A 15,198-nucleotide genomic window follows, 5' to 3' on the forward strand; every position below is an offset into this window, starting at 1 on the left:
TCGAGTTGTGCCCGTCTGACAATAACAAATTGAGAGAGACAGTCGATTCCTCAAGGAAGTTGATCAATAAAAACTTTTGTGCCTTAGAGAAAAGACAGATATCCAATCCAAAAGATTATATTGCGTTTTTTGTTGCAATATTCATAATAATGCAGTTTAAATGTAATGTGTAATTTCTGTTGATTAGAGTTACAATGAACAAAACAATAAACTCTAACTGCTCATTTGGGCACTAATGGAGGCCCTAAAACCAGAAGCTCCGTCTCAAGTGAATGTTATTAACATTTCCCCGACGTAACTCAGCTGAGAACCATTTAGCAGCCTATTTTCATCTCCAACATGAACTTAATACGTTAGATATTGTCTTTATATTCCAGTCATTATTTTCCGTGTCAAAAATGACACCTTCATAAGACAAAATGTAACTCAACCGCTGACAGGACGGTAGGCTCAAAGATCCGTGTCTATTATATAAGTAGTAGCTGATGTAACCGCAAGCATCTGTGCAGAGGTCTGGTGCTGGAAGTCAAGTACTTCTATTGCATCACAGGTAGGACACATCTTTTTTAGTGAAAAACAATCAATCAACAAATCTTAAAGCAAGTAGAGGATAAATAAACGGTGGTAATCTTATCTCCCTGTTGTTTTTTAGTATCCGTAGTATTGACCCACATCGATTTAACTTGTTGTTATGGCAGATACACTGTGCCCGCAGTCCCTTCAGTCATGTTGACAGGCTAAGGCCATTCAAGATCAATCAGGAAACTAATAGAGGACTGTAAATCAGTGAGCTAGACAGCCTTTTCAAGTTATTCATATTACTACAGTTCACGACTGTGATAATGAAAATCCATCAATCAACTCAGTGTGAGTGTTTATTGTCTCATTCCGACTTGAAACAGACTTTGATGAGTAAAATTACTTCAGGTGCCCCTAAAGTAATTTCTTGGTCACTTGGGGCCAGCAGACACACACCAAAATCACACCATTGACATAAGTCCATGTTGCTGAACAGTTAGCGAACAGGAACCTATTCAGTACTTCCACATACATCAGATGCAGGGCAGCATTAGCATACATTGCACTCTTGTTCTTGCCACCTGATAAATGTAAGTCTAATATTCACTGTCTTTTAGTTGTGACGTGGCTCTTCTCTAATTCCCAATGGAAATGTATATCTGGCTCTTTAGCTGCTAAATGTTCCAATACTTTCATTAGCTAGTAGCCATTTTTTTGGTTTGGTATTGGGCAGGAAGTGTACAGCAGGTTCATCAGAGCTTTAAGCGTGAAACAATGAGCTGAAAGACACTAAAAAAACATATGTAGCGCTGAGGGGAACTACAGATACAGGTTATAATTATTTGCTGGTTTGTTACTGTGAGCAACTATTGTAACTCAGAAAAATATTGATTGTAACAGCTTTAAGTTTAGGATCTGTTTTAGCATTAAGGTAAATGCACAAAATACCACTGACTGTCCTTGTAGGTAGGAGGGGGCCCTTTATGTGTCTGTTCCCACAGCCCTTTTGTCTTGGACATCTATATCATCACCCTATCTGATAAATAAGACGTCATTTCAAGTGGAACAGGATGTGAGATACTTTATTGGGGTTTAAGGTTGCTGTGGCTGCAGGATCTGAGCACAGAGGATTCACCACAGCTCCTCTTGCTGCGGCTTTCTTCTGTCTCAGTTCGCCCACCGCACAAACACACACACAATTCCACACTGGTACCCCAGTCAGTCCGGCTCTAATGGGCTGAGTGAGGGCTGACGTCGGTGTGATGTGGAAGAGGAGTTTGAGGGGGAGAGAGGGTGGGAGGGGAGGAGAGAGAGAGAGAGAGACAGTGGGGAGACGGGAGCTGACAAACAGAGACGGTGCTTGAAGGAGAACAGAAATAGTTTATTATCAGATGTAGTATCAATGGTCGGTGTAATTATCTCCCCCTTCCCTTTGAATAACTTTTCATTGGTCGCTAAATTACAGTCTTCCAACAACTAAAAATAACAACCTACTGTATTCCTTCCATCCTGCAATTAAACTGGCCAGAGACTTTGGGACAGAGGAGGAAATATTACATCCTCTCCCTCCTCCTCTCCTTCTTCGCCCTCCCTCCTCCGCCTCCCCCTCCGTCTCTATGCCCGCACTCCGCCTCCATCTCTCCTCCGATCCCTCTCTTTCTCGCCCTCGCTGCGCTTCACTTGGAGGACATGGTGTAGCAGCCGTGTGGGTGCCACTGCATGTCACGGATGCGCCTAATGGACTGCATCTGGGGGCAGCGGGCGCCGAACTCGTTGAAATGCCTGAACTCGCCCTTCTCCAGCACGTACTGGCTGCCACGGTATCCGGGGAACTGGTAACCCACCCAGCTGCGGAGAGAGAGCAGAGGGGGAGGGAAGAATTTACATTTTCAAATTGGGGATGGATTGCATGGTAGCAGGAATACAGAAAATGAATGATCGTGCAGAGAAAATAGATGCAAGGAAAGCAAACAGAAGGTTGAAAGATGAGTAGCAGACAGGTAACATGTCTGCGAATGATGCAAGAAACACAGATGTACACAGATCATCAAGGTTAAACGTCTAACAAATAATTACAGTGATGTCAGTGCTCAGGCAGACTGCCTCTCACTTGTTTGTGTCAGCGAGCAGAACAAATGAAGTAATCACAGCATTCAGAGACTGTGTCTGCTGCCTGTGACAGCTCTGACACAGACACTGAGCTGCTGACGTACTACACTCTCCACTCTCTCGACTAAACTTTTTCACACTGCATATTCTTAGCTCAAGGTTATCCTTAGCCCTCGGCTAAGTGTTGGCCCTGGGATAACTTAGCCCCTTTTCACACAGACATTGTTAACCCAGGGGTAAACTAAGCCCAGGGCTATATGATTCTACACTGCCCCTCTACAAGCCCTGGGTTAAATGTTGGCTGGAACATGAAACCAATGTTTATTTTACACTGGGACCTTTTAGTCCCTTGTTGATTTTCAGTGGATAACCCTGCAATTAAGGGGCTCCGGAGCTCGCAAGCCCTGGGCAAAAGTCAGGGTTAGCACGTTTTGGATTGTGCCAGTGTGGGAGCTTCTTAGCCTGAGGCTGAGAAAGTTGTGAGATTGCTTTTAGCCCTGGGCTAAGTGCAGTGACAAAAGGCCCTTTATTAGAGGCTTTTAGCTCAACTGAGCATACAGACATTAAAGTGCTTTTCATCTTCTCATCTAAGTCTTGGCAAGACAGCGATTGCATGTATTCCACCATGTTGCCCTGCCATGTTTCTTCAGCAGCCGAGAACGGACAAACACTGACTCTAGAGAGGATCTTCTGAGTTTTTTTTTCTTTTAGCAGCCACAGTAGAGGTGGGGTGCTCAGTCGGTTGCAATCTGTAAGCTTACACCTAGATGCCACTAAATCCACATGCCACAATACTCACGTTCCACAGCTGACCATGATGCTGCCCACTCTATCGGTGAAACCGTAGGAGAACAGGCTGGGGACATCATCGTCCATGATCTCCATCTTACGACCCTTGAACTCTCCGACCTCGTACAGGCAGATCTTGTGCTTCTCGGGGTCCTGGGAGAGGGCGGGGAAAGAAAAAGAGGGGAAAGCAGTTGAAATGATGGGAGACAGAAGATGAAGAAAAGTGGGAGGAGCTACGCAAATGTAAAATAAGCTGCCAATGGAAGTATTCTGTTGACGTGGGGGTTACCATGCGGACAGGCCTGAAGGACAGCAGGTAGTCATTCTTCTGGCAGTTGCTCCAGGAGTCCCAGCGGGGGTACTCGCCCTTCTCCAGGATGAACATCTCACCACAGAGGTTCATCTGCTCAAAGCCGACGAAGCTGAGGAGGGGAGGAAGGTGATGAGCTCTACGTGTGATGGACGAGCATTGTATCGTCTTAAAGGAGCAGCCCACTGATTTCACACATGAAGATCAATTTAGTGATCATGAAGAGTACTACTCTGCCTCCGAAAACTGCTGAATGAGCTTTCGAAGTCTGAAAAAACAACCCTGATAATGTCATCCGGGTAAGTCAGGATACCTCAGCCTCTACTGAACTTGAATGTGTCTCTTTTGAGTGCCCAAACTTTATGGAAGTTGACTTTCTGTGCTCTATAACAAACATGGTTTTGAAAAGATACTTTGTCACTGTTCTCCTGTTTTCTTTCCTCTTGTTTGCAATTATTTGCCCTCACCTTGAAAAAAAAAGAAATCTCCTTATTTCCGTTTTATTTCCTTTGACTTTTATTGCCCCACACTGTTACGTGATCATTGCATGGTGTTATCTGTGAAGTTCACTCTACCGCTGCACTCTCTGCAAATCACTCGGGATAAAAGCATCATCCGAAAGCCTCAAATGTGAAGTGTGAAATGTCACATAATGGGGAGGTACAATTGTGATATCACCTGCTCTGTGCTCACAGGAGTGTGGGTGCCGGGTACATTATCTGTACTTGTGTTTGTGGGCGGTTGTGTGCTTGCATCTGTACATGCACAGGCTACTTACGGTCCGCACTCGACGCGCAGGGAGCGCACCTTATCCATTCCCATGTCACACACATTCATACACTCGGCGTTGATCTCGATACAACGGCCCTGGAAGTTCTCCTGGTCAAACACAAACATCTGGATAGAGAAAGAGAAGTGTGGAGTGAGAAAGGAGGTCACAGACACCTGAGGCAAGTAGAAATAGGTTGGAACAGTCCGTGGCAGAGGAGATAAAGTCACCAAACATGGAGTTAAATGAAATGACTGTGTTGTTATGACAGCTCCCCCCCGGTGACTTAACGCACAGAAGCCTCACATGGTATTTCTTTGCCAGTTGTAGTTGTCAACCGCCCCCTCACTGAGCTATAACCATCAGGTCGTGATAATAGACATCCGCCCCGAAGGTAAACTGTGAGTGAGGCCAGCTGCTTCACACAGTGTGAAAAATTCTATGTTTGCAGATGTTTGACCATCTGGTGGACATGTGGGGTGTAATGTGTGTGTGTGTGTGTGTGTGTGTGTGTGTGTGTGTGTGTGTGTGTGTGTGTGTGTGTGTGTGTGTGTGTGTGTGTGTGTGTGTACTGCACCTTGTAGGACATCATGCCCATCTCAGACATCTTGTTCTGAGCCGCCTTCCCATCAGTCTGGGAAGCAGACTTGGATTTCTCTCCAGACATGATGACTGCAAAGAGACGAGAAGAGAAGATGCTTCAAATCACTTCTTAACAGCAGTTTTGTACGATCACATTTAAGGACTGTATGAAAATTACTTGTAGAGGCGTTAAACATAAAGCAGCTATTGGGAAGTGTTGTTTTTCGTTGATTCTGGCAGCCCCTTTGAAGGCGGTGAAGCAAAGTAGACGATTGTTTTTAGTGCCATACCATCAGACTACAGAGCAGTTGAAGACGATGTACTCCAATACACCAACAGCCACCAAATTGGGTAATACAGGTTGATTAGCGATATCCAAAATGATGGTCACAATGATGCACCTGTTTTCCAACTATTCCAGCACTTCTGTATTTTTGAAACAAGAGCTGCCACGTTCACTTTATATGAGATGTTGACGTTTTCTTTTGTTTGTTTTTTTTAACACATTCTGCTTCCTGTTAAAATACAGAATTACATTAAGGAAGCTGCTTTAGGAGATGACAAAGCTCTCTAGAGAGATAACGTTCAATGACTAAAGACCCTCTCAATCTCCCAATGGACTGAAAGATTTAGATTGTCCTCCCTTTAATAAAAAATACCTCCCTCTCCCCACAATGCCCCCCTAATATTATTCATACAGTCCCTAAAAAAGATGAAATCAGATCAGACTTTATCACACAAATTAGTATCTTGTCAGTTGTCCTGCTTTACACTGATATTTATGTTATAAAACAGCAACTTTTCCCGTCAAAAATCACCAAAACAGCCAAAACGAAGTACAAAAGAAAATTAAATGAATCTAGAAACGTTCCTTGCAAATGACCACGGTAAACAATCGTTTAAACGTTTTAAGTTAAACGATTTTTTCACGTTTGAACCTGAATTTACAAACTGAGCACTTGTATAATCCAAGTGCTGTGTTTGTGGAACCAAGCTGACTGGATGTAAGCGTTATATTTAGCATAACGTATACTCAGAATGATCTCTAATGTTTATTCTGAATGTGAAAGGCTTAAACCTGCCACAGTGAAATTCCACCAACAATTTGACAGTAAGTTTGACAGTCATATCATGAGCTCACACTTCTTATTACAAAGTATTAAATCCGTTTCTTCCTGCTCTCTACCTCCCTCGCTTCCTTTTTCTTTCTCCTTCCCTAAGATGTTTGTCCACTGTCTTACCTGTGGCAGTGTGAGCGTAAAGGAGTAGACACGGGGCTGAGACTGGCGGTCTGTGTGAGAGTGCGGGAGGCCCCTATGCGCTTTTATATGCTGGCGCTCAGAGAGAGGGGATTATGGACACAGAAACAAACTCGCTGAGCTCACAGCCCCCACAGAATAGAAATACCCCCATCATCAAAGAGAGAGAGAGAGACGGCCGGGCAGAAAGAGAGCCAGAGAAATATAGGTTGAAAGAAGATAATAAATGTGAGGAGGCAAAAGTGACAAAATGAAAATCAATGTGGGCTCGGACTTAATGGCTTCATAACCAACCTGACATTAAATCCATGAACTGAAAGGAGCGTGCAGTTGGTTTAAAGTCAAATTTGAAGTCTTTTTCGAGGCCCTAACTCTGATAACAGTCTCATAATAATGATCCAGGCTGACCATCACGTTTTACAGCCTGTCACAGATTTAAAACTTCATATTCCCTCCACTGTCATAGTCAAGAAGCACTGGGACGAATAATAACAAGAAAAGCAATAAGCCGTGAGAAGCAATAACCTGGCTGTTCCACCTCTGGGTGAGCAAAGTGGTTCAGAGTGTGCATGGACAATCTTTCTCCTCATCACAGTGGGAGCAGAGCTATTAAATTAAAGGCCTCTGCCTTTTTTCTTACGTGGGTGAGTAAAATATTGTGGTGGGCGTTAGAAGCAAGAGGAAAGTCCATGAGATGCTTTTTCCAAAGCGAACACAAGGGAGCAAGCAAACTGGTCGAAAAGTGTGAACAGGATAGGGGAAGTGACGGGATGTGTGACATCGAGTGCTTGATGAAGACAGGAAGTAACATTAAGTGTCGCAGCTGTTCATCAGATGAGATCCTGAGCGTGAGGCGATTCATGTCTTGGATTCAGTGGTCGGCCTAATTAATCCTGCTGTTGGAATTTCCTCGAATACTCATTCTCAGGTGAGGATCAGTAAAAAGTAACACCAAGAGTGAAGAGGAAGTGTCCAACAGGGAGGGGAAATTGAGTGGGCATCCTGGGGCGCATCCTTGTTCCTATGTTCTCACCTGTCCTATCGTCGGTACTGGAGGACAGTCAGATCCACCATCCATTCAAGCTGACAGTATACTCCTCAGAGCAGATGAGTAAGAAGGAGTGATGATACACATCCCAGACCATAGAAATTATAATGCTAATGTAAGGGAAGTGTAAAATAACATATCATTTTATCTGTGAACATGTTAGCAGATAACTTGATTTCATTTTATTTAACCAGGAAGTTTCTTGAGAATCTTCCTCTTTTTCTAAAAGAAAGTAAAGTAGTTTACATGATAATACATATTGTGGCATGTAACCATGGTAAACTTTAAGTCCCTGGATTTTGTTCATTAAAAAACTGAAGAAACTTTCTGAACACTGGTCACCCAAGGACGAGAAGTTATGAAATCACTTAACATCTGCAATGCAGTGTATATGAAGGTTATCATCCAGGGGCTCTATCTCTCGGACTACATAAATAATGCACAGCACAGAGCTATGTGTTTTTCACATTCACATCTGATGATCTCCTTAACTGCATAGTTTACATTGTAGCTCTGCTGTTTTTGTAGGCGAAACTACAAAATCTGTCAGACCATACATGCTCAGCTGTCGTATTAAGATCCTGCAGCTGATCTGTGCATTGATCCATATGTGTGAAAGTCATCTTTAATTTCCTTCCTCCTTCACACAGTGCATAAAGAGATAGCAGTTAATTACACCTGCACTGACATTTAGTATTTTATGATCTATGCAGGCCTATTTGACATCTCATAATTCAGGGGTGCCAAAACCTTTTCTGTCCGAGGGCCGACAGCAGGAACCTATTGTATTGTATTGTTAAGATGCAAATGGTATGAAGTTCACCTCACTGACTGACTTACTGTGCAAAGTGTCCGGCTGCCCACTGTCCTCAGATTACAAAAAATGAATTAATAATTAGGGATCCTACAAATGTAAGTATTTCTATCTCAAAAATTAAAATTATTTGTATATTCATTTATTATTAAAGGTGCAATATGCAAGAACTTTATTTCAAAACATTTTCAACAGTGTGAAGAAAGAGGCCTAACAGTTTTGAAGTTATGTCAAAGAAATCTACGTTCTAAACACCAACGCTGCCCTGCTAGTCCTCATCATCATCATCATCATGTCTTTATTCACATCAGTTAAAACCATGTACAACATACTCTTTTAAATCTGTAATAATCTTATGTGAAATGGGACACCCTAGGAAGACTAAAAAGCTCATTAAGAGGGGCCCAGGCACAAAGTAGATACAAGTACGATCAAACATAATATATCATAACATAACCACCACCACCGCCCCACCCCCAATTAGCTAGCTGCACAGCTAACTGAGCTAAAAAGCTAACAGTAGCTACAGCCATGGATGTATAAAAAGAATACACTTAGCACCGGCTCGTTTTACACATTTAATTCATTTTCTCTTCTTGTCTTCACTGCAACTACATCCAGCCGGCCATATCAAACCTAATAGTGGGCCAACTTTGGCCCGTGGGCTGCACAAAGTGGGTCAGCCCACGGGCCAGTAGTTGTTTCTTACCAACTGTTGAAAACAACTGAAAATCTGTTTATCCATCAATATATCAACCATTTCATTAGACTAAGTATGTGAACTAATTTCATCAAAAGCAAAAGGTCTAATTTACACGATAGTTGATTGTTGAGTCTCATTCCCAACTCATTAAACACTGACGCTCTGGGCTGGTGGGTCGGCCACCAGCCCAGAGCAAATTTGACGAGTGTGGAATGAGAATCATCAACTATCTTACAAATTGGACTTTGAAGCGGAGCATCCTGACAGTCTTCCCACACCAGATTCATGAATAGAAAGAAGTCTGCTGGGGAGTGATTACTATGACAGTGACCTACAAATTCATATTCACTTCAGTTATACAGCATCTTCACACACTACCTGAAATATTCATGTCTAGGAGAACAACACGCATGACTGCCTCATTATAAAATAACGTTGGTGCAGCAGCGAGTGGGAAAATAATGGCAGCGTCGTGACTTGGGTGTCCTTTGACGTGGCCAGCGGCTTTGTATGTTTCTTGTACATGTGTGTGGCTGTGTGTGTCTTTGTGTGTCAGCCTGTATGACGGGGGAACATATCAAAAGGAGCTTGGTGCCAGCCCCCTCGTGTGCTCTCTAGATGAAATGTCAAGGGCCAAGGCCCAGATGTGGTGGTGGGTGTGAGGGGGGAGGGGGTGTTGCTGTGGCAACAGTGGCATGTTGCCGATTGAAGTGATGGACCGAGGGGTTTAAATTAAGACCTCAGAGCGAACACATTCCTTGGATGTGACACAGGTGCAGCGATATAGAGTGAACATATTTTCATTTTGTTGAGTTTTTGTTCTTGCATAGAAAAAATTCTCTTAATCTACTTTTCTAGCTTTTTCATTTTTAAAGATCATTATTGCCACTTGGTTATCATTCATTACTAATCATCATCATCAACTGAAATCCTCTGTGACAATTTCCTCAACTTTTGGGACTGACCGCTGAAACATTCTTCTCTGGCTCTCCAAATCCTCCTCATTCACTGCCTATAGCCCCGGCCATTGTTGCTCTATACGATGGCACTGCTGACCTATACGAATAGACCAACAACAGCCCCGCATTCCCCAGCCTCACCTCTGTGCCTGCTGTATATGATCTGCTGAGTCGACAGGCCGCACAGGGTTACAAAGAGAGAGAGAGGGGGAGAGAGAGGGAGAGAGACAGATGAAGAGAGGTGAGAGGCCGCCCCCCGTGCGCGAGCGCACAAACCGCTTTTTACGCACAAACATGAGCACAGGGGAGCGCACGTGAGGTTCGCGCTCACCTGAGTCAAGCTGACCACAGTTAGCCAGAACAATACTGGAACTCTTCCTCCCTCTGCCTTCAAAATAAAAGCCACAATAGCTCTGAAGTAGACTATCATGAAGCCTAGTAAGCATGAACCATGCCTCATGGGCCGGTTCATTTAAAGTCAAAATAAAATGTGATAACTAAAACATCTTATATGTGTATTATTATATCTGTTCAGTGTCTTACTCTGTATTACTTGTAACAATCAGTATAACACATTGTAGGCCTACAGGTGGTCACGAGAGCTTAATTTTGAAGGCTCTAAACCGGAAGTATCGCCCTGAATTCGGGCCCGCTTTGAACTTGACAGGCCCGGCCCGCTCACATCATTAGTATGGAGGGGCAACACGGGCACATGCGCGACCACGAGTGTCCCGCGTGGACGCCGGTATAAAACCGACGCGCCAGGTTCACACAGTGTGTATGTAAAGAGGATCTGGTGTGTGAGGAGCGAGGAGAGCAGAGCATCAGGTGAGCAGGGCGACATGACTGACACTCAGTAGTGACAATGAAACGGATTAAACGCTGCGGGTTCTCCTAGCCCGGACACTTTGGTTTCAAGCTTTTTATTGTGAACATATTGTTTGTATGAGAAGTTAAAAGTAACATTCTGACTTCACATGGGAGTAAAGTGTTAGTTACAACAACTATTTAAAAGTTTAAAAAAAATCCAATTGTTATCAAGTAAATCCAAATCTGCTAATGCTGATAGATCTGACTGCCTGTACATCCTCTCTGATCTCTGTGCTGTGTTTTTCTTTTTCTCTCTATTCCTCTGTAGACATGTATAGATTCACTAGAACCCACATGACCTCACCCATGTTCTTCCCTAGCATGGACACAGCCCCTTTCTTTAAGGTGAATACACACACACACACACACACACAGACAAATACACATATACAAACACACACACACACACACACACACACAGATACATTACACATCCTCATGCCTCCCCCATGTTTGTCTCCCCCCTGTGTGCAGGTGACTGTGTTTGAGCAGGAGCACTTCCAGGGCAAGTGTATGGAGTTCACCTCCGAGTGCTGCAACATCCATGACTGCGGCATGGACAACATCCGCTCCATCCGAGTGGAGAGTGGAGCGTGAGTCACACAGCCTGTACGCCTGCAAGTCTCTGTGGACAGTTGACTGACTCCGTGTGCGTGTGTGTGTGTTGATGTAAGTGTCCGTGAGATGGGTGTGGAGAGATAACGAGAGAGGGAAGCAGTGTCCAGACTCCCACTAAAGCGTGACACCTGTGAGGTCGCTCTGTCCTACATGTAGGGTGCACCCAGCATGAGCAGTCATCTTTGAAGACTCGATGAAATGAAATGCTGAGAGAGCGTTTTATCAGGATCACCTGAGGAGCCAGCGGGGTCTTTTAACCAAACTGAAAGCTATTCATACCGCCAGAGTTTCATTTTGTGGAGGCGATTCAAAGCTGAAATACAAGCCTCTCCTGTGGTCACCTGTGGATACTTTAAGGTCCTTTTGGTGAAATGGTGCAGCTCTTCTTTTTCAAGTCAAGGTCCCTGTGATGAAAAGAACACCATATTTTTAGAAACTGCTCTGAGAACGATATCATACTGTCGATACTGTTTACTGTTATCACACTTCTAACTAATTACTTCCAATCTAAAAGCCTCTGTAATGTTGCGTTTGTCTTGATTCAGTATTTATGCATACCTCTGGAAAACTATGCTAATCATTACGTTATGATTCAGATGTTGCCCGATTCTAATTGGTACGTGGAAGTCTGTGACATCAGCTTTTTCCAAATCAGTGAAAAGTACACATCGAAAACAGAAATCTCATGTAAGATAACCAAAAGTGATCGAACTTCGGGAGGTGATTCCTCATGAATTATCAGCCAGCTCTTCAATCGTTGTGTCTAATGTTACAATATAATGGGAAACCCTCGGCAACCACTTAAATAGCTCCACTTGTACAATCTAACGTTAACTGTTGCACTGGACTGCATTATATTAAGCGTTACTAATATTTTGTCCACCCCAGTTACTTACGCGAGAGGGGCAGAATATCAGAAACACCTGTTACCATGATGCCCTCCAGTACAACACCACCACCCTCGACGACCTCAATCATCAAGATACCTATTGGAATCCTCTTTATCAAAATAAACTCGTAAACCAGTTTAGTTGTAGAAGTTCACTACAGTTCAGTGCACAGCACGTAATTTCTACCACTAGGGGTCCCTCAATCAAAACAAAACAAAAGACATAAGTACTGAGGGATCATGGGATTTGCTGTCTTCATTGTTAAACAACCAACATTGCCAATGAGAATCCATCTGACTTGACTCGGGCAATAAAGTTCACAGACGAGGTAATGTATTCAAGTGAATAAAATGACATATCTCTGAGGTTAAATATTTCCGGAAACATTTAGGATAATGTAAGTATACAACACAACATTTACAGCAAAGGTCTAGTCATGTTTTAGACATTTTAATGCAGAAATGTTACATATTATATGTTTGATTGAATCAATTAGATGGTTAATTGTTTCCTGGATTTTCTATTTAATGTCCACATTAGGAAAAATGCCACAGCGTTCAGTCAAATCCACAGTGAATCAACAGATCATTTCATCAACTTTTTCTTTTCTGTGTGGGTGTTACGTAAGCCTTTTTTCTATTCATCAGCTGCTTGTCATCAGTCATTTCTAACATCTTTTCCTGGTTGGAAAGAGTTCAGTGTGTTCTTCTGTATACATCAAGCAGCCATCTGTTGGTGACTCCTCACGGGGTTAGAAAAAGTGGTGAGAAATGATTGTCACTGAGAGTGCAACTGCACTATTTGTAGACTAAGGAGGAACAACACTGAATACCGAGTCAAGCTATTTTGTAGGAACTGAGTGGATGGATGGTAATCTACAAAGGTGACAGGCTATTACAGAACCTAAAAATGACTGTGTGGAAGTTTCCTCTCTACACTCCTTCATCAAGTGCTCACTCCTCCTCCTCTTCTGTGCAACCTGACCAGAACATGCCAATTACTGTCTGGCAAAAAACACGTTTTTTTTTTTATCCTTTGACATGTTGTAAATTTAGCTGACAGATTGTGCTGCCCTGGATGTTGAGAACATTTTTAAACTCCCCCAGGTTTCAGAGGCAAAGGGGAAAAAGTGTTAAATGTACCGTGGTCAGTGTAAAACGATGTGTTTTTTTGTTTGTTTGTTTCTTCGTAGCTCCTAAAAACATTAGTTTTAATTAGTTATTTTTAATCTCCGCTCATCATTTTGTGAGAAAATTTAAAAATCACCTTGAGAGATTAAACTGTCGTGGAACTTTTGCGCTTTGGCCATGTTAAATGTGAAAACTAATTAAAACAGGACACTCACAACTTAAAGGATAAGTCCACCCAAAAACAAAAATCTACTCACCCCCATGCCCATGGAAAGTCGGGTCAAGTTTTCTTTTAACATTTTAAAACAGGTCGTTTCTCAGAGAAAACTCTATTTTGTTGTTGGTGCCGGGGTGAGTATATAATGACTGAATTTTTATTTTTGGATGTACTTATCCTTTAATGAACCTGCTTTTGCGGTGCACTGTTTCCTGGGACAACACTGCAGACTGCTCCCTCTGCTTCTTTACCTTTTACTCCTCTCACCCCGTCTAGTGTCACCTGTCACCTGTCTGTTCGGTGTTCAGACTGATTCCAAGCATTTAACATTTTCATTCCCCATCTGACGATTTCACTTCTTCCACTTATGTGTCCAGTTGGGTGGGTTTCGAGCACCATGACTTCCAGGGCCAGCAGTTCATCCTGGAGAGGGGCGAGTACCCCAACTGGGAGGCCTGCAGTGGCTCTCTGTCCTACCACACCGAGCGCTTCATGTCCCTGCGCCCCATCTACTGCGCTGTGAGTACTTGCAGAGGAGGGGATGGCTAAAATGAGAGAAGTGGGAGTAAAGGAGCGTGAAAGGGCGAATGGAAATGAGAAGATAGTGAGTGACAGAAGGGAGGAAGTGATCAGAAGAGTGAGCCACAGCCAGGGACTGAAACAGCTTAAAAATAGAAACGACACAAGTCAGTGCTGAATGTCTGTCTGGCGGGCCTAACACTAACTCTCTGCTCAACAGTCTCACCAAAGCAGCCGCATGATGATCTTTGAGAAGGAGAACTTCATGGGTCGCAACACCGAGCTGTGCGACGACTACCCCTCCCTGCAGGCCATGGGCTGGTTCAAGCCCGAGGTGGGCTCCATGCACGTGCAGTGCGGAGCGTAAGTCAGAGTTAGTTCAGAGGGCTTTAAATCTGAGCAGGACAGAAAACATATTCAAGTCCAAACAAATAGACATGGAGAAGTTCAGACATTTTAGGAGACACATCATGTCCCAAAGCAACAAAAACTTCTGTGTTTCTCTGTTTTTCCCCTCTTGAGCAGTTTAAACTGTCCAACAGTGTCACACTACTTCCACCACATCTCAAAGCTGGATCACACTTAGATTAATGATGCCTCTATTCTCAGCCTTCCCAGCAGCGTGGCTCTGGGGATGTTACTGTCATTCGGTCTGCTCTTCTGGCCCAGACTGAAATATCTCAACAGCTACTTGAAAGATTGCCATTAGATGCCGACGTTCCTTCCCCTCAGCATGATTTCTAATCACCTTGATGACTCAGTGACTTTTCATTTGGCTCCATCACCAGGTCAAATGTAAAGTCATCCAATACTTTAGTTTATGGACAAATAGCTGCGAATATAACATTCCAATAAGCTGTACTTTGTTTTCATTGATAATTAGCTCATGTTAGCTTGCTAAACCGGTACGCTGAGAGTTATTGGCCAAACGTTAGCATGTTAACATTGTAATTGTGAGCTGTGATAGCATAACAATAACTGTAAACCATGATTTCTAATGCAAATTCGGACCCAAATTATCATTCATCTTGCAGTTTGCTTCTCATTGAACAATATAGAGAGCCGTCCAGCCGCAGATAGCCACAGGCATCTG

At 43.3% G+C, this 15,198-nt stretch overlaps 2 protein-coding genes across 3 annotated transcripts in view; one reads left to right on the forward strand and one right to left on the reverse strand.

The window, feature by feature from the left end:
- cryba1l2 (crystallin, beta A1, like 2) overlaps positions 1-15,198 on the forward strand; it is a 40,082-nt gene that overhangs the window by 23,883 nt on the left and 1,001 nt on the right. The window contains exons 1-5 of one of the 2 annotated variants that reach the window (XM_084366603.1): positions 10,608-10,689; positions 11,000-11,076; positions 11,206-11,324; positions 13,964-14,105; positions 14,326-14,468. In XM_084366603.1, the coding sequence (XP_084222729.1) occupies positions 11,002-11,076; positions 11,206-11,324; positions 13,964-14,105; positions 14,326-14,468 (479 nt within the window). In that variant the 5' untranslated portion in view covers positions 10,608-10,689; positions 11,000-11,001. Of the gene's footprint in view, positions 1-10,607; positions 10,690-10,999; positions 11,077-11,205; positions 11,325-13,963; positions 14,106-14,325; positions 14,469-15,198 lie in introns of those variants that run through there. The other variant, XM_084366604.1, reaches the window with a different exon arrangement.
- LOC311267105 (beta-crystallin B2-like) lies at positions 1,584-6,494 on the reverse strand (the record flags this gene model as incomplete). The annotated part of the gene is given in 8 exon segments (XM_084369956.1): positions 1,584-2,367; positions 3,428-3,570; positions 3,707-3,839; positions 4,506-4,624; positions 5,074-5,168; positions 6,320-6,392; positions 6,396-6,416; positions 6,420-6,494. Coding segments are annotated over 8 exon segments (831 nt in total). The 3' UTR covers positions 1,584-2,195.

Source organism: Pagrus pagrus (assembly GCF_965226575.1).
Source record: "Pagrus pagrus genome assembly, chromosome: 2".
NCBI lineage: Eukaryota > Metazoa > Chordata > Actinopteri > Spariformes > Sparidae > Pagrus > Pagrus pagrus.